Source organism: Condylostylus longicornis, unplaced genomic scaffold (genome assembly GCF_029603195.1).
Source record: "Condylostylus longicornis isolate FDR11 unplaced genomic scaffold, ASM2960319v2 ptg000076l, whole genome shotgun sequence".
In the NCBI taxonomy this organism is placed as follows: Eukaryota; Metazoa; Arthropoda; class Insecta; order Diptera; family Dolichopodidae; genus Condylostylus; species Condylostylus longicornis.
The window spans coordinates 1,426,473-1,450,555 of record NW_026578044.1 but is presented as its reverse complement, the minus strand read 5'-3'; the positions used below and the strand labels follow the sequence as shown (position 1 = coordinate 1,450,555).

Below are 24,083 nucleotides of genomic sequence, written 5' to 3'. Positions count from 1 at the left end.
TCTCTCATTTTTCCGTTTTTAATATCAAGGACGACATTGAAATTTTTATATTAATAGAAAACAGAAATATTGAAAACCGAAACGAAAAAAAATGCAAAACTATCAGAACGGAAAAAAAGAACACAAAAAGAACAACAAAATTCCAAGGCAAAAATATTCCCTTGACCAAGACAATAAATGCTGCAGTAAGCTTTACTCTTACACACATACGTACATGCATAAATCATATTTTTTTATGTAGACACCATTACAATGCTGTCAGAAATGAATTTTTAGAACATATTTTAAATAATTATAAATAATTTTGAAAATTTTGAAAATTTTACTGTAAATAGCATAAAATTTAAGGTAAATTTTATTATTGTGAATAGCTTTTAAAAAATTAAATTAATATTATTTTATTTACTTTCACTGGAAAAGTTCGAGTATAGTAGCAGTAGCAGTTGTGAAGGAGGGTTCCCTCACTAAGAGTAACCTAACAAAACTGACGGTCTAGTTGCTACTAATTCCAAAAATGCACCGCCAAAACCTCTGCCTGGAAAAGTCCACAGCCATCAGACAGCCTTATCGGCACCTTTAACTCCAATTCGTCGGAAAACATTTTATAGTCCTAGAACCATTAGTATAGATGAATAATCCTGCATGTTACCATACTAAATTTACAATTTTTTATTTAAGAAGGTTTCACGACTTTTAAAAATAGTTTGCATGAAATTTACTAATTATTAACTAAAGTTGGTTAAAAATGGTTTTGGTAAACTAACACAGAAATAAAATATTAACTTTACACGTTCTTTATATGCACAAAAATACCTACATATATGACAAAGTTATGCACATATCTAATGTACACAACTCAAACGAAGAGAGGAAAACAAGAAATTTAGTAAAACACTGAAGAACGTATAACAAAAATTGCACACGTTATATTCCATACATTTATATGTATGTGCAATCAGAATACACGAAATGCAAACCATTATACTGCAAACTTATACATTTGTAAATACACACACACACACAACTGTATTTTTGCGCATACAAGCACATTAAATGGTTATGCGAACCGCATAATAAATAGAAAATTCTATATAAATTGCAATAAATACATAGAATTTTAGAAAGGATTAAAAAAAGAAAATATTCGCACCATTTAAAAAAATGAAAAAAAAAACAAAAATAGAAGGGAAAACAACAAATTTTTTTTTAATATTCAAGGACAATAATTGCATTTTTCTGTTTTCTTGTTTTAATTATAAAAGTATTTAGTTATCCTTGTAAAATGCAATTTTTAAATAATTTGACATTGAAGGAAATTTTGTATTCGTGTGCGAAATCCTTCGTAATGCTTTTAGAAGCTACACAGACAAACCGTGCAATTTTGTGTATGAAAAAAATCCAAGTGAATTTGTTAGTGGTAGGTACACTTATGTGTATAGCAAAGGAAAATTTTCAAGTTCAAATAGTTTTTGATATTTTTATATAAATTAGTGTGAATGTATGTATTTGTGTTATTTATATTTATATAGAAGGTTATCCAACAGACAGAAATTGGAGATTGAACAATTTTTATTGCAATTAATAAGGCATTAATTAAAGTGAATTGAAATTATCAAGCAGTACACACAATAAAATTTGACATTTAAACGTTGTGTATTCTAAAATGTTAAAATTTTGTGAAAATTTGAGAATTTTTCGAACAAACATAATTTAAACGTGCGCTCTTATGTTGAACCTACTCCAGTAAAATTACTCATTTTTATCAATTAATTCTCATATCTTTTCATTTTGTTCTCACCAAAACAAGTGAATAAAAAATCGAAATAAAAGGAGATCTTATTTAAACTTGATTTACAGTTATTCAACTTTAAATTTTCACGAAGCCATAATCTTTGCAATAAACTTTGAATAAAATAATTAAAATTTCTAACTAATTTTATGTGAATTGAACATTTTTCGGAATGAAGTTTGTGAAAAACACAACAATTTTGGTCAAAATTTATCCAAGTCAATTATTTTCAATAAAATTCTTTTTATTTATAAAAATTTTCATAAACAAGCCCCAGACTAGAGTTTCTGATTTCTCGATGTTTTTTATTTCTCGAGATTCAAGAATTCTCAATTTTCTAAAAATTTTCATTCTCGAGATTCGAGAATTCTCGAGAAATTAATCAAGAGAATTCTCGAGAAATCGAGATTACCTTTTCCGTTCGTTTTAAATATTTTAGATGCACTTGGTGATGGTGCTAAAGATAAGTCGTCTTTAAATTTTCTCTTCATTTTGTGAAGTCCAGTGAGATGTCGGTGTAAACCAGTTGTTGATGATGATTTACATGAAATTGTTTTAGCACAAAACTTGCAAATTGCCAAGTCCCAATTTCTGGCGAAATTTTTCCAAACATCATCGTTTTCCTACTCATTCATTTTCTTGTTATTTTTTCATATAATATCAATTTATTTTAAAAAACCTAAAAATTCAATTTAGAAAAAGTTCTTAAAATGAAAGGTTTTATTCACTTTTCAATTTTATAACTGACAGCCTACTGACAGTCAACCAATGAATACCTAATAACAAGTAGCGCTTCACAAAGCGGCAAAATCAAAAATTTTAAAAGTTTAGCTGCAACTTCATCTGCAAGCTGCATGGTAATAAAACTGCTTGAGAATTTTCTCGACAAATTCTCGAGAAATGAGAATTCCCGAAAATTCTTTAAAATAAGTTCTCGAGAAAAAATCACAATTTTTTCAGTGTTTTTCTCGAGATTTCCCGAGACAGAATTCTTGAGACAGAAACTCTACCCCAGACCGTCCCCCCTATCACAACATTTTTCGGCATTACACTTTTTAATCACACTAAAACAATTCAAATTTATTAAAAAAATTTAAATAAGAACTTTAAATACCATTGGATAATCAAAATCCTATACTATATGTATGAGAGAAAAATTAAGTTCAAATTAGAAACTGATGTACTTTTCTTCACGAAAAACCCCCCAAATTTATATAAAAAGAACACTGCAACTTATGAAAATTATTTCAAATTTTATAATTTATTTCAAAGAAAAAAATTTCAATTATTTTAATATCAAAAATTTAATATCATCAAAATATTCGCCCACTTTCGAAAATGAAAATGTTGTTTTCTTAGTAAAAAAAAAACAAAAATTAAAATATTTAGAAATATTTTTTTTTATAACAACAGGGATTCAGTTATGCGGTCCCTTGCCAGACGCTTCATTTTGGTTATTTTTTCCATTTTGTAATGAAAATGATGTTTTATTTTGCATATATGCGGATAGTAGCAAAGCATGGTAAAAAAATGTAATCATTTTTGTGGTTTCATCCTTCAAAAACGAAAAACAAAAAAGTTGAATAAAATATATCAAAAAAAAAAACACTTAAAAAAATAAAAAAAAGCCCACAATCCCACAAAAAACAAAAAAGAAGCATGAAAAAAAAATTCCACTCAATCATATACAACTAGACCTACAACAACTTTTAGTCCTTTTTTGAAGTTGAAACTGTTTCTAATATGAACAGTGTTTTCCTTTCAAAGAAATTTTTATTTTGATAGTGAATAAAAAGGACACGAAAAAGACTCAAGAACGAAAATTTATCTAAAGCTATATACAAGCTATATACACGTTTAAGGTTATACATTCAATAGAACACAAAGTGTGCAAGTGTGCACCGAGCGTTCTTTTTATAACAGAGAAAAATAGTAAACATAAGATAAACAAAAGTTTAATAATTAATTATGAAATGTCATTGTAATTACTCAATATTTATCGTTGATTAACTTTCTTGTCAGCTGTAGGACATTAAGAAGCTTCCGACCATGATTAAGACAGTTATTGAAGTGGATTGATAAATGCGTTGATGTTGAATTTCCATGGTATGCTGTATTTTTATGGCTAGTATGTTCAATATTATCCAAAGTTCCGATTCCAGGTATTTATGAATTGTATTTCACCCCTTTGGGCAACACAGTCGAGGTATGATTTCTAGGTTAAAAAATTTGTGAATGAGTAACGTACATTTAATTTTTACCAAATCATAGATCAAAAGAATTTCATTTTTTCTTTGAAAAATTTCGGTTTCTTCGAGCCAATTGTAGTTTAAGAGGCTTTTATATAAGATATTTAAACTTAAATATCCTTTTAAAGATTCGAGCTACCTTATGTGAGTTTTGTACTAAATTTGCACAAGTTTGATTCTTGGTTGAACGTCCTCTTTACCTCACTGGCTTTTACTTGAATACGATCAATATGTGATATAAGAATAGGATGTTTTCGTAAAAAAACCTAAAAGACTTAAAATTATTTAAGTTGACCAAGGCCTGAACACTTTGTATGTTTAATGTAAGAAAACAGAAAAAGTAACTACGTTATGAAATTTAAAAACGTAGTAGATATACAAATCAACTTATTCTCCTACATGTTACATTCTATAGCAGTAACGTTACAGCTATTTAGTATCCGTTTAATATCGTTATCTCCGAAGTTCAAGATTTACAATTACTGAAGATATAATTGAATTAATCCGAAAGCAATCATTTTACATCATGCTTTGGAAATACATAAATCACTTTCCATTTTTACAAATATACATAGGCTAAAATATGTATAATTCTAATGAACGAAAATAATTTAATTTTCAAAAAAGGTAGTAAAAATACTACACTCGTTTATTAAACTCAAACACATAAATGCAATAATGTTTACAACAAAGCAAAAAAAAAAAAAAAAATATATAAAATTATTAGAAAAAAAAAATTGCTTATATAGAGCCAACGCCTCCTATGATTTATTAAAATAAAAATGCTTCAAATTTTTCATAACTTTCATGGGAAATTTTTTCAGGTTTCCATCAAAATATACAGAAAATTGTTTTGTCATGATATTTGTGACTTATTGAATTTAATGTACATTTAATAATGATACACCGCAGGAAATTTTTTAATTGAAAATATATTACATATGTATTATATACATATATACATATACGTTATACTTAAAAAAGCCATATATATACAGTAAACATAGTGCCATTAAACTCTACACAATCGACTTACGAATTCAAGGTATGTATTTTGGCATTGAAAATATCAAATCCAAGAACTTCAAATTATAATTCTAGTTTTTCACTTACAAATATGATGACCTATTCGTGGTGAGTATGAAAGTATGGTGAGAATTGTATGAAATGCTGTTTCAGTAACAGAACTGCAACTTACCTAAAATTAGAAAAAAAAATGTTGTTTTAATTATCCAAAGTTTCATAATTTTCATTAAATTATATTCAATAGATATAGTTTTAAAATGTTGAAATATGAAGGTTATTTGAAATTTGTCAGGTTATTTGAAATAATCACAATAAGTTAGCTCTTCAAGAAAGCAAAATGTCAAATTAGAATGACCTTGCTACTATTCTATACAAATTATATACGTATAAATTTAAAGAATTTGTTATGATAATTCTAATTTTATATACGCACTTTTTTTATCACGGCATCTCCATTTCGCATTTACATCAAAACTACATATTTGGAGTTTTACATATACTATGTCACAAAAACTCGCTCAACTAATGAACGAAAGTACTCTCCATATGTATTTATGGGGAGAAGACAAAATACGGAAAAAAATATTAGAAGGAGACCTACTTTATCATATTTCAGTTGCTCTTATTGAAATGTTACTATATTATATTAGTATATGAATAAAATTATGTATGCAAGACGTTGCCAAACATAATATCGCAAAGGCGAGAAATCAATACGAGTATGTATTACAAAATTCCGAAAAAAATAACAAAACGAAATGAAAATGATTTGCAATTTTCAATGTCACGCATAAAAAATAAAAAAAAAACTCAATTTTATTCTTTCTTTTTTTTTTCTAAACAAATTTGACTTAACATCAATCATTTTTTTTTCATTTAATATTTTATGCGTAATTTAAAAAAAATATTTCATTTCGCACTTATATACATACGTATGTACCACATATTCATTTTTTTTACATATGTATGTATGTATCCACACTTACATACATATAAAATGTTACCTGTCAATTAACTAATATTCACTAATAAATCATATTATCTCTATAATTCTCTTAAATAATATATAATTATATATATATGTATGTATACTATTATTATTGTAAAAAAAGAAAGAGAGAAAAAACACGATCATCCTCCTACTTACACTACCCTCAAAACATTCCAAACAGATTATTAATTTACATTATATACGTTTATGCATGTTTATACATTTATATATTTATATTACTAGAAGACATCTCATCCAGTGTTGCCAGATGTCTCATGAGGACACCCCCACACCAGTTGCCAGATGTCTATGAGGACACCCACAACAGGCTTTTGTTGGGATAACAACTTATCGCCTACTTACTTATGATAAGGTCGCGGGGTAAAGATTGAAACAGAACACTCAAGGGACTTTAGTTGCGAGCGATCCCGCGGTATAACCTCGATTGTGAATACGAATTATTGTATGGTGACCCAGTCTTTGCTCTGGTACCATAAATTAATGGGTTAAAAGCAGATTCAGGGGTCGGCTTGGGCATATTCGGAATGCTGCCAGACACACGTTTAAGAATGAGTCGCGACCCGTATAGTTGAAACACATTCAATAAAGATTTAGGGTAACCTTAGAAAGTGCAGATGGCTTTTTTTATTTTTATTCCTACATCACTCCTGGGAAGAGCATTGAGCTAGTACACGATATTGTAGATAACCATGAACACCAGTTTCTTACGTCATTGAGTTTACTAGGTAGGTGACGAGCCTACCCTTTGGGGATTTTTCAATCTCCTCATTGAAAGCTCGTTCGTGAAAACTTAGTTATTTTTCTTAATTACGTAATATTTTAAGTTATGTGGCATCCCTTTATTAATACATTTATATTAATAGTTTCATACTTATTTTATACAACGTATTAGGTACCGAAGTATAAACATTATAGGTAAAAGTTTATAGTTACCTTCCTATAATTAAAGCTTTTAAAAAAAGTAGTTTTTAATATTTAGTTCTGACATTTACCACAAAAACATCAGACATAATAAAATTTTATAATTATTAATTGTTTGTATACGTAGATAAATCTTTTTTAAGATGGTCTAAAAGTAAATAAAAAAAACGTTTTAGCTCGTTTCGTATTATTATAAAAATGTTTACCTAATTAGTTATAGTTTTATTATTTATAAAAAAATTGGTGATTTTATACTTTCGTAAGGAAATTTTTTTAAAATCTACTGCTATCATCTGCAATCACCTATACGTAATGGAATGAGATTCGGTTTCATAAATCCTGTAAGAATTATTTCAGTTCGAACTTAAATTTCTGTGGAAAACTTCATGTGTTGAATAATTCCTCAAGTTTAACTTACAATTTAGATACAAAATACCAAATTTTTTGAGGTATTTTAGAAAAAAATTACTTAAATTACTGCGTCGACGCGAAGTTGTTTGTAATATCATAATCGAGGAAGTTTTTTGAAGGCAGTTAGAAATAAAGAAAGTCCAGGGAAATATCATATAAAAAATCGCAAATTGGTAAAATTTGGAATAATCTTTTTATGTAGATTTTGCGATAGGACGGTGACAAACCTGGCAAACACATTTCGTGTGACCTTCCACCGCTTATCGCCATATAAACAAAGAAATGTTTAAAACACTTTTGTTCACTATAAAGAAAATCTCATTAAATTAAGAAATCCAAAGCTATATCTTAAAATTTAACAATTTTAATATTTCCGTTTTTTAAAAATTCCATGATATTAAAATATTTTGTTTCAACTGACGTTGCTTTGCTCTTTCAGCAGCCCTGAACGGCAGTAAATCAAACTGTTAAATACATTTAAAACAATTTGTATACAGTTGATTACATGTAAAACAACTGGAACAAGTATTTCGACATATTTGTTCTAAATATATAAATTTGCACAACATTTAAATATATGAACTTCTAAAAAATCAAAATTTAGGCTCAATTAATTTTGTATAAAAAGTTTTAATCAATTCTAAAGTTTACCATTTATCACCATATAAAATAAATGGGTGTTTTTAACAAATGACAACCTCATTCTTCTTACTACTAAAAAATTGTTTCAGTTTGTCATAAAGTTTAATTTTTGATCTTTAAAATTAATTTTTCTAATGAGGTGTTTGCTGTCATTCATTTTTATATTTTTTTACATAATAAAAATTTAAAACCTGTTTTTCTTTCGCCAATGTACTTTTTTAATGTACTTGCAAAGAATGTTAAATTAGAATGTCATTAAATAAAAATGGGATTTCATGCTTAGAATTTGAACAAAATTTTTTTTATATTCTTATCACTCTGCATACATTAATACTTTTGTATTTTTAACATTATACAAAAAATAAAAAATTTTATGAAGAATGCGCAGAATTTTTAAAAATTCATAAAATATAAATGTATGAAGAAGGCAATACAAAAAAAAGGAGTAAAAAATTTATTCTTAAATTATTTTGTTTAATAAAATATTTAGTAGCAAAATTTCTGAAAGACAATTTCTGCATCTTAAAAAGAATTTTAAATTTTATTTAAATTTGAAAGAGAAGTACAATTTCAACACTCTTTTTACTTTCCTTGCATATCTTATGCCTTTGGGGGTCTTATCAATCGCTATTTTTATTTTAACGCCATAATTTATTAACGTGTTGCCTATAAGAAGAAATATCAAAGCGGTGTAATTATTGTAACAACCCCCTGATATTAAATTTTATTGAAAAAATTATTGAAAATTTATTTTTATACCAAGAAGAAAAAACTAAAATCGAAGTACGTTAAATTTCAAAGTATTGCAGAAGTTGGCAATACTATGAAAATATTGCAGTTATAATGGTTGCTTAATACATACTTATAGATTGTTGAAGAGAGATATAAGAGAGATATGTTGAAGAGAGAGAGAAAGGAGCATCTCCCATCCGATTACCACATACAGCCATGACTTATTGCAGCCGTCCCACATATCACTTATACTACAGCGGTCCCAAGTAAATACACAGATAGCCCCCATGGAGTTGAGGAATATGCATGGCCGTCCCCTTATTGTCCTGGAAGAATCTACACAGGGGGGAGTTCTATTTGTCCAATTTCTGCAAGTGATACTTCACCGAACAATTACCCAGTAAAGAAGCCAGTAAAGGAATAGAATTTTCTTGTACAAGATGGAAGGACATGATGACTCGACCCCACATGAAATTCGACCTCTTCTCAAGCAGAACAGCAAGTCTGCCCCTTATACCAGACATTGACTGTTAACAGAAGGGACGGACGTAACGAAGGTTATCTCAGATTTCCTCCGCAATCACATTACCCCCATGTACACTGTATTCCAGCACCTAAATAAATGTTTAGTGTGTATTGACGTCAGTTCCACCAGTACGACCACACAGCACCAAACCAGGTTGGCCTGATTTTTTTTAAACCTTTTCTAAGCCCACTTTCAGGCAGATCTCTATTGCATGTATTTCAGGCTGAAACACCGTACGGCCGTACTCCGTACACGCCCACATCTGCTTTGGACCCATCAATGTACCATACACCAGAACTAATCTTAAAAATTGAACCACGCTCCCTCCATACACGTCGATTAGAAAACACTACGTCGTATCCACGATCGAAGTTGACTAGAACTAATGCCCATGTATTTTCAACGAAACTTTTACACGTCCACAAGGCCTTCGATTGCTCTTTCGATTGTCCTGTCTAAATTGAATTTTCAACTGTTGAATTCTTAACCATCCTGGAATACGCAACGTATTTGCCAAACAGAGTGGGACTCGTTTTGTGAAGGCAATCAAAGTGCTCTTGCTAGGATTCATATTTAGCTGCACTGCTTTGCTACACAATCTTTAAATTTTGTTGTAGAATATTCAGGGGTCATGCTCCCGAATTTTCCAAGGACAAAGGCCATCACATCATCAGTGTGGCTCGCTCACTTCGATCCCAGAGGCTCTGAGGACAACAGTCAAATCATCCTCCTTAACAGACCACAGAAGGGGTGAAAAAACCCCGCCTCGCGGACAGCTTTTTACAGCGGAGATATAGAGCGTGTTATCAGCTATGGCGGAGCCTATCCTGTAAAATACGACCAAAGCACCCACTCGGCGTCACATCGACATAACGTCGACGCAGTGAGCCGTAGATGACATTATGTGGTGTGTTAGTTAATGCCCCTCGATCTAAAAGAAGCATCCAGCTGACACTTCCCTTGCATCCAATGAGTTCCCTACCAGACCATGCAGAGAAAATGTACTGAAAGTAAGAATATTTGTTCGATTTGCATAGATCAGGGAGTCCGTAGATTAACCTTTTCCAAGGCAAAAATACTTATAATCAATAATAGTAGACACCTCGAGCACTGAAATGAAGAAAATCTAATTTTCAGCTGAACAGTGAGATTACCCTAATTCCCCTAAGTCATCACTCTCATTGATATGGTAAAACAATACAAAACCATTGAATGTGGAGGGAAAAGGAATTGCAAAAAGGGGAAATACATTATAATGAGAGAAACAGAGCTCTGTCAAGTAACGTCCAATTGCGTGTTCCATCCAATTCAAAGTAGAATATCTGGTGGACGAAATTAATTCATTTCCACAAGAGGAGATGGGCAGACTTACGGTTCACTACCTAAAACTATATAGATTTGTAAGAAAGCTTTTCTCAGTATGTATTCAACTGTCGTCTTTTACGGATCTTTTTCTTAAATCTAAAAATGCAGTGGAAAGTTATAATTCGCTTTCGTGCAATTTCGAATCTATCAATCTAGTTTTAATAATTATTTGAGTATTTCTTTCTTTGCGTTTTCTCTCCTAGTTTGATAATTGTTAATTAAATACCGGTCATAAAAAAATTTAATTATATTAAATTATATGCATGAATGTGTATTACGTGAACTGTAAGTATAGTAAGTGTACGCATATTTAATATATAAGGCTAAGTAAGTAATAACAAAAATAATAATCGTTTAAAAAATTTTTAAAATATTTTTAAATTTTCATTTTCTTTTCTTCTTTCTTAGTTTCCTCGCTTTTGGCTTTTTAATATTTTGTTTTTGGTTTTCTTATTGCTTTGTAAACTCGTCTCTAAGAAAAAAAAAAAAACTGGTTAAATTTAGCAATTCATAATGAATAAAACACGGAGTCACGGGGAATTTCTATTAAAAGCTACTTAAGAAATTTTTTACATAGGTTTGCCGTATTTTATGAGTTCGTCATAAAAAAAAAAGAAAAAATAGTGAATAACAAAAAAAAATATAGAAAACTGGTTACCGGTTTTTTGTGTTTTTTTTTTTGATAATTTACTCTTCAACTTTTTAACTTTAGCTTTTTTTACTTTTGATATTCATACTTGACTCTTTCTAGTTACATTCTTACCCCTCACACTCATTATAGTTCTACTTTTTTTGTTATTGTTCAATTATACAAAATTTTCTATTGTTGTGTTTGTGTTGTGATTATTTCATTTTTGGAAAAAAAAATGTGTTCTCTTGCAAAACAAAATTCACCATTAACCTAAAAGTTCAAAAAGTTAAATAAAAATAAGAACAAAGAGAAAAAAGAAGTGCGTAAAGAGTTACAATTTTTATACCCTACATAACCTTTTCTATTTTGTAGATACGTAGTTTCAGCCTACTTGATGCAGTCACATACAGCCTGAACATGTACATATTGCTTATCTGCGCTGACATTTACACAAGATGTTCGATCGTACGATAATATAAAACGAAAAGAGAAAAGACCGCTAAAGCTTTCAGTAATTGTTTTTTTTTGGCAACGGGAGCTGCTATTGTAGTTGAACAATTTCGAAAGAAAAATAAATCTAGTTGAACGAAGTTTGGCAATTATGTGTTCAGTTATGGTTGAGATCTTGTTGTTTTATACCTAAAATATAATTTTAAATATTTCAAAAACTAGTTTCTATAATAAGTTTTTCATCGCATAGGCCTTTCCTGTAGGGTATACATACTTCTGTCGGTTGAGATCGACTGAAACACTTTTGCTTGTTATTATTATACCTATATATTTTTTTTCCTATATACGTTGAGAATTGGCACTTTTTCGACCTTTTTTTGTTTTTTTTTTTTTTTTTTTTGGAAAAATAGAGAGAAACAAAGACTGCGAAAAAAGACCTTGAGTTTTAATAATTTTTTTGTTTTGTTTTTCTTTTCGTTTCTTTAAGATGTGAATTGTGAAGATCATGAGAATTGAGATCTCTATAATTTTTTTATAGATCATTAAATAATAATTTTAAAGTTTAATTTAATTAAGGTTTAAATTTTTAAACAAGAATCGAAAGTTTATGTGTACGATTTTGGACTCTTGCTTAATTTTCATATTATTAAACGAACTATTAATTTTTTTCATTAAAAATAATAGTTAATAGCACAGGCATTTGCAGAATAGTGCGATAACTTAAATATTTCAAATTATCTTGTAAAGAAATCACAAAATTTTGTATTATTTTGCAATGAATTCTCGCAGTTCGATACTTCCTAAATGAATTCTAAACTACGTTAGGGTAGCATAAAAATTAAAACAGATTTGAAATTTTGATACAATCTTTAAAAAATTGGCACACCTGATCCGGGTTTAAATAAAATTAGTCCATAAAGCAAATTTAACCAAATTTAAAAGTTGAAGACAGAGTCGAACTCGAAAATATAATTTCTTTTTATGTATTCATTCGCAATCGGATAAGAATCAAATTCCCAATTTAAAAAAAAACTGGAAAAGATTTTACATTTGACGGTCTACGAGTACCTCGAAAACCTGGATTTTAATTTTTTTGTAATTTATATTTTTCATTTCTTTGCAATATAAAGCATTCTTACAACTTCGTTTTTAAATAGTTTTCCAATTTTATTCAAAATAAAATAAATTTTTCAAAAAAAAATAATTTCTTACCCATATAAGCTCTTTGATTTTGCAACCATGGTGTTTTATTTTGTGCCTGAATTAAGGCATCAACTGATAACATCGGTTTCTCTTTTTTCAACATTTTTGTAACGTTTAAAGTTCCTCTCGTTTTTTTTTCAATTTCAATTTTATTTTTAAAATTTTGTTTAGATTTTTTTTTTTAAATTTTTTTTAGAAATAATAAAGATTTAAATTAAATAAAAAAATTTTCTAAAAATATTCGAAATTTTGTCAAAAAAAAAATTATCACAATTTATTTCCGTTTCCAAAGCATAAAATTTTTAATCACAATTTAAAGAAAAAGAAAATTTTTATTTTTTCTTTTTCAAAATTTTTTTCTTTTATTAATTTTTCCCCCCTATTAATCAAATTTTTAATAATTCTTTTTCTTAATTCTACAATTCTTCTTGTTGTTTGTTTATAAAAAAAATATCGTGTCTCTTTAAAAGAAAGCACAGGATATTTTAAAAATTTTTTTAATTTTATTTTGAATTTTTTTCGTTTTAAAATGTCACATTTTGATTTAAATTTAAAATTTAAATATATTTAATACTGAAAAATCAAAAAATAAATTTTTGGATTAATAAATTTATTGTTAATTTTTAAAGATTTCATTCCCATTATTGTTATAGTTTGAAAAATTTGTGCTCTCAAAAATGCCGATTTCTTCTAAAGGTTTTTATTATTATTTTTTTTTAATTTTATAATTAAATTTACATTTTTAAGGTTCACAATTTTATTAAGCAATAAAATCCTAACTGAAATGTTTCTTTTTCAATTTTAATTTTCATTTTATAAGTATCAAATTTTCTAGGATATTTATATGTATTTGATTAAATATATTATTCATAACTTGTCATATAATTAATCATAAATGACAGTAATACACAACACATACTCATAATAGAACGGACACAATATATATGAAAGTAAACCTAACCTAACAATTTCATAGACATACACATGTATGGTGTTTTCATTTTAAAATAATTAAAAAAATAATGGGAAAATTATTGATCTTTTTTACTAATTCAATTTTAATATTATTTAAAATTAAATTGTTTGTGCTATAAAAAATTTTACTTTCGAAATAAGAACAACTAATATCGCTCCGTATAAGGCAAATGCAATCGCCGGAGAATTATGGGCCGAATTAAAAAAACCATTCGCCGTTTTATAGCAGTGGGCACAAAATAACTCGCATCCGGCCCTCATTTACAATGGGTTGCAAATCCACTTGCTGTCAAACAGCTTATATTCAAAATTTTTAAAAAATTATAACAAAACAAATAGATCACGTTTCGATTACTATTTTAAATTTAGTTTGAAAGATTACTAATGAGATCAGTGAAATTTTTACTAGATATAAAAAGAACTTATCTGAGCAATGGCGCAGTGGTTACAGCATTGGTCCTTTAATCAAAAAGTAACAAATATTGTATAGTAACAAAAATAAACAATAAATATCAATAATCGTCAACATATAATATAAAGGGAAAAAACCCCGGCAGGTTGGTCACGGCCTCGTTAACTGTCAATATGACTTGAGACTGACGCTTGACTAACGTCAAATGCTCCCAAATAGAAAATGGAAAAAGTAAAAAGAACTTATTAATTTCGTACCAAACCTCTTGTTCTTCTAATTCAAACTTCAAACTCGTGTTAATTATAAAGACGCAAATCTATTCTAAACAACAATTTGCTCCAACTCTTATTATTTCAGTACAAAGTTACGACAAATTCAAAAGAGATCTCCTAAGCTTTATATATTTTAAAAGAAGCAATATAATACAAAATATCAAAATAATTATTTACAACCAAATACATATGTAATTAGTTACTTAAATTACAAATAAATTACAGAAAATACAAATATATGCCTACGTACATATACACTCATAATAAGTAATTTGATAGACGCAATATTTAATTATACTTATCTTTTTTTATTATTTTTTTCCCATGGGATAAAAAGATTTACACAGCAATATTTATTACACGTGTACATTAAATGTATAAAATATTTATCCTCTACTCTAAATGTTAAAATCCTTTATATTATTATTTAACAAAAACCATTCCCATAAAATGTATAATAAAATAAATTTACAATACAGTCTATATTATTTATCGATTTAAGATACACACTTTTCAATTTACACAAAAAATTATTGATGTTACAAATGTGTACAAACATACAAAACCGTAATGCTCATGTACATAATATAAATACATGTATGTACATTCATGGACATATACAGTTACTCTTTGAATATATATGAAATGATAAAAACAAATTTTTGTGACAATTTTTTGACATATTCTGTACGAAAACATGAAAATCCAGTTTGAATAAAATACAAAAATAGAAAAAAGGATAACTACCTACGTTTTCTATGTTATAAAAAAAAAGCTCTGTTGTATAAATATATATATACATGTCAAAATATCTTTTTAATGAAATTTTATAAAAAATATAAAATGAATTGTAAATATTGTTAATTGTGTTCGTCTATTATGAAATTAGAGTAGAAATATTTACAAATAAAATATAATTTGAGTAAAAATCATTGCTTAATTATAAGAAAACTAGAAAAAAATGCATAATTTTAGGCGCCTATTCAATATGACATGTGTATTAAAAAGAAATAAATAACCAAAATACTTGCATTGTAAAAAAAATTAATACTGCCTTTAAAAATCATAGGATCAAATGCTACTTTTATTTGGACAACCAAATAAAAGTAGCATTTTAAATGTACGAAATGACATAAATATAAAATAATTGTCATTAAATGTCATTTAATGATATTTAAGTAACTGAAATTTTACCGCCTATTATAAGCATCATCAATTTAAATTGATTTAAATTTAGATTTTTGGCATATTAATTTTTGGAAACTTTCTCATTAAAATTTAAAAATTTTTGAATTACCTAATCATAAAAGAGATTAATTGAATCAACAAGTGAACGAAATTATGCGTAAAGAAAATATTGTCAATTTCAAATACGAAATTACTTTTTACCATAATTTCCAAAGCCATACACTTTTTTATATCAATTTCGTAATATAAAATTATTGCATTTTTACCACTACTAATTTTATACAAAAACGAATTTATAAACAAAACAAGAACAATTTCTTGAATGTCCTTCACAGTATATTAAAAGGATATTGACTTATTTTCAAATATTTGATAGAAAAAAAGCAATATAAAAATCTGTAATTAGAAAAAAATACAAAATTAAAATTAATTCAAGGAAAGTTCATCAAACTTTTGTGGAAGGTAGCATAGTAATTATGGTAATTTGAATTAAACATAGGTCATTTAAGTAATTATTAATAATTTAATTTTAGTTAGAATTTAAATCGATAAAATTTTATATTTCTAATTAAAAAAGGTACGATTATTTTTTGTACCTTAGTTTTTACAATTTCCACAATTATTATATTAGTTATCAAATTTAATTCTGTAATAATTGACAAAATTTTAATTATTTTACCTTAGATTTTAAATTCAAAGAAGAAAAATATTAAAATTTTTAACCAAACTAACGAGCAAAATAAAATTTTTCAGCATCATTTCATAAGAGGGGATCTCGAAATAAGCAAAAATTTATTCACATCCCCGAAATCGTTGATTGTCTCAATATCGGATTATAATGCAACATACATACATAACTATAAATTTCAAAGTAATCAAATAGATTTTTAATGAGATTATATGTGTATTATTCTCTGCTTCTTCTTACAATACATATTTTTATTTTTTTTAAGCAATTTAATTTGAGAATTCTTAAATCTTCTTAAGTTTCAATTAAAATCTTGAATTATTTAGTTCGAATTTTTATATTCATATCCATGCTACAGGTACGTTATGTAATCGTGTGTAACTAGGTATACTTAAATAAAAATGTGTGTACTTAAACTAAGCCCTTATTTATATTTATCACGGATGTTTAAAATTTAATTTTTTTTTAAGCTTGTAATTAAACGAAAATCAAAGATTTGAGATTGTTAAGATTTACTAATATTATATACATATATATATACACACATATACATTAATACGATCAACGATTGTCATAATGAAAATGTTCTATGTTTATTTTTTAATTGATAATCATTAAATATGACAACAGTATGACAGTAGAAAAATTTTAAAAATGAAACAAAAAAAAATATTAAAATGTGCGTGTCGCATTTAATCAAAAAAAAAATTATTTATTTATTTTATTTTTTCTATTTTTTTTCTTTTTTTCTACTCAAATTTTCTAAAAACAGCACAAAATTAAAAACAACGTTCTTTCAATGTCACTTTCAATTTCATGCTTTGCTCTTTTTTCGTTTTTTTTTTATTTTGTTCTTTTCCAGTCTAAGTTGTAGTCTTAAGAATTATTATTTTTTCTTCCTTTTTTTCCACTTCTTACTTTCCTCTTTTCTCATATTTTGCTTAAGAGATGAACAACAAATATGTAATTTATTTAGTTTTTTTTTTGGAAGTTGTATTAAGTGTTTCATAAAAAGCTGATGACAGTGTTTATATCCAAAGTAGTTACAATATTTTGGAACAATTGTCAAAAATTTGACTATGCATGTATGTTCTAGGAAAGTCTCCAATACAATTCCCAAGCTCTTTTTGTTTTTAATCTCAAATTAACCATTTGCAATTTCTTTTTCTTTGCTCCTCTTGCGAGCATAGGACTTCTACTTTACATCTTCACCTCGTTCTATTTTTTGCTTGACCCTATATGTTAGATCTGATTTTTTTAGTTCTGAATTTACAGATATATACCAAGCGTTCCTGTGGCGTCTGGATCTTTTTGAATATTGTGGGTCTCATTCCAAGATTATTGCGATATTATTTGGGGGTTTGTAAGGGTGTGTCCAGTACATTTCCACTTTCTTCTCCTTATTTGTCTACCGATAGACTCCTCGCTTGATATTATCCAAGGGTCTCAGTCGCTTATTCGAATATTGTGCATATTATTTTGAGTCATCTATTGATAAATTCCTGCAATTTGTCGTGAACGGATTTTGACGGAACCAATTTTACACAGCACCGGAATATCCGAAGCTTAGTCTGTTTAAATATTAGGCCGCTTCCTCATATCGGTTGTGGTCTATTAAACACTGCAGTTGCTTTCTTCAATCTGTTGTCTACATCTATATGGGCCCCAACATCGGGTATTATAATGCAGTTCAAGCAGCAAAAGCTGATTTTTGGGCTGTTGAGCTGGTTGACCGGCTGTGCTAATGCAGTTTATCTTTATTGTGCAAGTTTTGTCTATGTTTTTTTCTAGACTCATCTCTCTGGCAAGGTATTCAAGGTGTTTTGATTTGTTCCGTATGTCGCTTGTTGGAGAGAAGATAAATGTCATCTGCATAATTTAAATCTTTTGCTAGCACGATTGTAAAGAGTAACGGGAAAAGTGGGCAACCCTGTTTGGCTTCTGATTGAACGGTGAAAAGCGCATATTTTTCCTCTGTGTACTATTGGCGAGCTCAACTTACTGAGCTCTCTAAACAAAGTAATCACTGAGCTGAGGATTGCTTTGTTTGGGGTTACCCTGTCTTTCTAATTTTTCTCTTAGGCGATTTGAGATAATTGTTGTCAACACTTTGTATGCTTTATTAGTGTTTGTGATAAATGTGGTTCTAACAACAGCGGAAAAGTCAGAGTGTTCGCCACAAGAGGCTCTGCTGTTATACCATTACTCGCCATCAATATAACTTACTTAGAAGGTTTAATCTATTTTTTGTTTTCGTTGAACTTTTAATTAAAGTCGAGTTTTGGAAATTCGTAAGAAATCTTACATCAAGTTTACATTTTTTTTAGCTGTTATAATTAGTGAAAATTTAGAAACTTTAATCGGCTTGTGAAAACGATCTTAATATTATTTTTGGTTTAAGTAAGAGTTTATCACAATTTAAAAATTAACATGATTTTACATAAGTAAATTTTTTTATATGTTTTTATATATTTTTTTTAATTGAAATAAACAATATTGAATATAATTTGCAATGTCTTCAATTTTTGTTGTTTCCGAATTTAATAGTTTTATTTACACGGATGGATATGTAGATAAATACTTTTATTTAAGATTTTTGTTGATGTATATGTTCAAAAAATTAATATTTCAAATATTTTTCAAAAAAAAATACAATTTAAATTTTTTTTATAATGTATTCGCAATAAAATATACTTTAAATATGTACACATTATATAATATTAATATTTCTTATATGTATGTTAAAATGTTTTTGCTCAGATGATAATCAAAAAAAATATTTTAAGAATTTGTTCATTATTTATTACTTATTCAAATTTCATTAACATAAAAATAAAGATAAACAACCCGGCAATATTAAAATTGTAAAAAATTTTTCAATTTAAAATGTAAAAATCAAATAAAAAGAACACAAAAAAAAAGAAAAAAATCGAAACGTCAATTTTTCATTTTTGTTTTTATTTTTTGTCAAGCATAAAAATTTTTATTGATAAAGAATTTTCGACTAGACACACACACATCCACTTATATGTTATACACAATTGCAAATGCCTACATACATACAAAAAAGAAAAAATTTTGTTTACAAGAAAAATGCCGGGTAATAAAATTTTGCAAAAAAAAAACTAATAATTTTCTTAAAATATCCCAATGACAAACAAAACTTCAAAGCGAGTTATTAAAATTTTTATTTTTATGCCCGTACACACATAATAAATGTAAGAGCAATATTGGAATGTTTATAAATCAAAAACAAAAATGTTGCTCATAAATATTGTTGCCAATATTAATAAATTGTTGCTCTCACCCATCTTTTACGTAACATAGATATGTGCACATTCTTGTTTTAATTTTATTACTTATAAAACCGAGCTTCAAACTATTAAAATAATAAAAAAATAAAAAAAAATATGTTTAAGCAATTACATATATATGTATTATATAATATGTAATACATATATATGTATTATACATATGTATTATTAACAAAAAAGGAGAAGGTTGCAAGGGAAATGGAGACTAACCTCCGTGATACCCCTTGCAATAACGAAAAAGGGAGGAATGGCATGGAGGAAAGTCGGAAAGTCGGAACAAGCCCTCCGCATCCTCGCAGGCTATCGATGTGGGGGGCAAGCCTTCCGGGATGCACCGTGGGGGCAGAAGGAGGAAGTCCTCCTATCTGCCATCACTGGGTCAGCCTGGAGGCTTGGATGATCCGAGGAGACGAGGACTCAGCGGTGCAGGTGTCAGATGGTACCTGCGCTTCCTGAAGCAGGGAAAACCACCTGATGAGGCTAGGAAACTGGTGGAAGAAAGGAAGAGGCCTATTGGAGACGTACCTCCACTGGCTCCGGGGGCAAGCGTGGACGTGAGTCCTTGACACCCCAAGAAGAGCAGGCCAAAAGAAGGAAGACTTCTGAAAGAAGAAATATGGGAATTCACCCCATACCCTCCACCTCGGAACCGGGCATATGCCACGGCCGCCAAAATTGTAAAGGTGGCAGTTCTGTCGAGGGAATACCCCTCCATCATGCTGATCCAGCAGGAGCTCACTCAGCTGGAGGAGACGATAATCGACGAGATAGCCAAGGGCTGGGATAACATAATCCAATTTGAAGGAATACACTTCAGGCCCGCGATGGTATTCGTCGATTGTGCAGATGAGGAGACAGCTGAATGGCTGATCAAGCGAGCGCCAGTTCTGGGTACATGGAGCGGACCAGAATTGATGGCAAGGAAGGGAGATGACATCCCTAAGCCTTGTGTGATCACTGTCTTCGTCCCAAAGAGCGGGGGCCAAGCCTGGGAAAAAACGCTGGCCATCTTCCAGGCCCAAAACGGGAAAATACACACCCGGGTCTAGAAGCAGATGGGGCAGCGATAGGACGGCGGCGGAAAGGTTCTCCGAATAGGGATCGATAACTCTTCCGTGGAAGCCATCAGGCGAGGCGGTCACATTCTGCGGTACCGGTTCGGGAAAATCCCTGTACACGGGCTCCGAATGGGGCAGCCCGAAAGAACGGGGTTGGTGGAATCCTCGGCGGGCCGGGTAGAATCGCCACGGGAGTCATATGATTCCAAAAAGGAATCGGCGGACGAGGGGGGTCTTTCTGAGAGATATGAAACCCCGGATGAGGGGCGTCCCCCTTCATTACCGACGAAGGAGATGGTGGAGAACCTGGAGCTAACCCTTCTAAGTCTTAGGGAGTCCTTCCCAGAAAATGACGTCCCGAAGGCAGGGGAAGATCACCCTGCCAGTCAACTCAATAAATGAGGGACGAAGGCACCAGGGTCGCCCAGGTGAATGTAGTATGGGATTATGGGCAGGACTGACCCAGGACCTGCATTCTAATTAAAAAAAATATTAACTTTATTTTACTTTCAGAGTATATGACAAGGGACCTCACACCTGTCAGGGCCCGCATTAATGTTGGGGGACGGACTTGGAGATAGTGCTCGCATCAGCGTACATTCCGGGGGATGGAGCATCCCCTCCGCCACCTTAGTACGGAGGCTTGTGGAGCAGCGACACCAATACTAGAGGTGAGTCCTTATTAGAATTTGTAGTTAAAGAAAACCTAGAAATATTTAATGTAGGGAATGCCCCAACTTTTGTAACTAGAGTAAAGAGGAGGTACTGGATATCACATTCGGCAGTCCGAATGTGATATCCAGTTTCTATGTCAGATCATAGAATCATCCGGTTTTGTCTGGGTGGGTTGATGGAGGAGAAATCTTCCTTCAGAAATCCGAGGCGGACAAACTGGGAGGGATACATAAGGGACCTGGAGGCAAAACTGTTGGGGGCCTCGGTTAGAACTGTGGCCAGACATCCTCTGGTGTTGGAAAGGGCATCCTCTGGTACTGTGGAGCAGCTCGGGGAAATTATGGTCGAGGCTTTTGAATCGAACTGCCCCATTAGTGTGCCAAGGGATTTCACAGATGCACCTTGGTGGACCCCGCGATTGGAAAACCTGAGGGTCGGGGTTCGCAGGCTTTTCAATAAAGCTAAGAGAGAAGGTTCTTGGGAAGAGTACAAGATGAACTTGACAGCCTACAGCAAGGACAGCCCCCTTCAAGGCGTCATGAGTGGATGGGATTTTGCCAGCACTTCTGCAACGGGGGCTGGAGCCAATTATGCCTTTCTTAATAAGAATATTCAGGAGAAGCTTGGCTTTCGGATACATTCCCGAGTCCTGGCGGGTGGCTGGGGTTATTTTTATTCCCAAAGTGGGAAGAAGGGACATGGTGACCAAGTCATTCAGACAAATTAGCCTCACTTCGTTCGTATTGAAAACGATGGAGAAAATAATTGATAACCATGTCCGGGTGGGGGTGCTGGTGGGGAGGCCGCTGAGCGATTGACAGCATGCGTATCGGGCAGGGAGGTCAACAGAGACCGCTCTGTTTCGCCTTGCCAGCACGTTCCTGGATATCGAGGGGGCCTTCGACCACACAATCTCATGAGGCGATTGCGGGCGCCCTGAGGCGTAGGGACGTGGATTATGGCACCTCTCTATGGATGTCCAATATGTTAGCTACGAGAGTAGCAGAGATTGCTGTGGGGCAGAGTACCCTAAGGCTTATGCCGATGATGTTGTCATCATCGCTAGATGTAAGTTCGAGGGAACTCTTTGTGATATAGCTCAAAGGGGTTACGGGTAGCCCGGGCCTGGTGCGATACTGTGGGCCTCAGGCTTAACCCTAACAAGGCGGCCCTGGTGCCTTTCACTAAGAGAAGGAAGCTGGAGCATCTGCGCACAATATACGTGTGCGGAGCGGCTGTAGAGAGAAAATCGGAGGTCAAATACTTAGGAGTGGTGTTTGATTCCAAGCTTCTTTGGCGACCCGGGCACTTATGGTTTGCAGGGCCATCTCGGGCAGGTCGTGGGCTGCTCCCCGTCTGTCATGTGGTGGGTGTATACCATGATGGTCGTGCCGCTCCTAACTTATGGAGCAGTCTCATGGGCAAGAAGGGTGGCTTTTGGTAAGGCTAGAAGGAACCTGGAACGATTACAGAGACTCGCATGCGTCTGCATTACAGGGGCTACGAGAACTTGCCCAACGGCGGCAATGGAGGTGATTTTGGGACTAATCTCCTTGCACCTTGTTGTGGAGATGGCAGCGAAGGCTGCCATTTTCAGGTTGGGGAAAAATGGAGCCGGAATAATCGGTGTGAGAGATCGGAGTCACCTTGTCGGGGAGGTTCCGCTCCAATCGATGCCTAGGGACGACATTGTAAGGAGGAACAGCTTCGAGTAAAATTTTGCCTCGTTGCTGAGTAACAGAAGGGGCTGGGAGCGTGACTTTTCGGGCCTCCCAGTTAGAACACACGTTATTAGATGGTACGCAGATGGTTTAAAGACCAGTATTGAGACGGGTGCGGGTGTATTTGGGCCAAGGACCAAATTCTCCGAGCCTATGGGAACTTTTCCGAGTGTGTTTCGAACTGAGTTGTACGCAATTGAAATGTGCGTGCGGTTCAGTCTGGAAAGGGGGTATCGGGGACAAGAAATAATGATTATGTCATATAGCCGGGCTGCGATTGGAGCGCAGTACTCGTTTTCAGTATCCTCCGCGGCAGTATGGAGCTGTCTTGAGAAGCCCAATGAGATATGCAAATGCAACCGGGTCATACTGTGTTGGGTGCCGGGCCATGAGGGCGTGGAAGGAAATGAGGCCGTTGATGCGCTTGCAAGGAAGGAGGCAAACACACCTCTTCTTGGGCCGGAGCCCTTCTGCGGAATCGGACCACATACTATTCGTTGGGAATTAAGGAAAGAATCAGAAAGAAGGCGGTCGGAACCAAAGAGCTCCTAGGCGTTTATGACCAGAAGCGATTTAAGAAAATTATAAGGATGGGCAAGAACCAGGTGAGAGTCCTCACCGGCATTTTGACGGGTCACTGCAGGCTTAGGGGACACCTCAGTCGGCTGGGCCTGGAAAATGAGAATGCTTGCACATTCTATAGGGAGTATGGAAAGACCTCGGTGCACCTCCTGGGGGAGTGTGATGCTCTTGCTCGTAGGAGGGGGGAGGTGCTAGGAGGCTTTGTTCTAACGGTGGCGGAGTTACGGTTTTCTGGTCCTTA

At 31.7% G+C, this 24,083-nt stretch overlaps 1 protein-coding gene across 3 annotated transcripts in view; it reads right to left on the bottom strand.

The window, feature by feature from the left end:
* Positions 1 to 24,083, bottom strand: part of LOC129612730 (protein ultraspiracle) — a 70,409-nt gene that overhangs the window by 15,769 nt on the left and 30,557 nt on the right. The window contains exon 1 of one of the 3 annotated variants that reach the window (XM_055526487.1): positions 12,967 to 13,352. The exons of the other annotated variants lie outside the window; for them this stretch is intronic. Coding sequence (XP_055382462.1) covers positions 12,967 to 13,060 — 94 coding nt within the window. The 5' untranslated portion in view covers positions 13,061 to 13,352. Of the gene's footprint in view, positions 1 to 12,966; positions 13,353 to 24,083 lie in introns of those variants that run through there. 3 annotated transcript variants of the gene reach the window in all.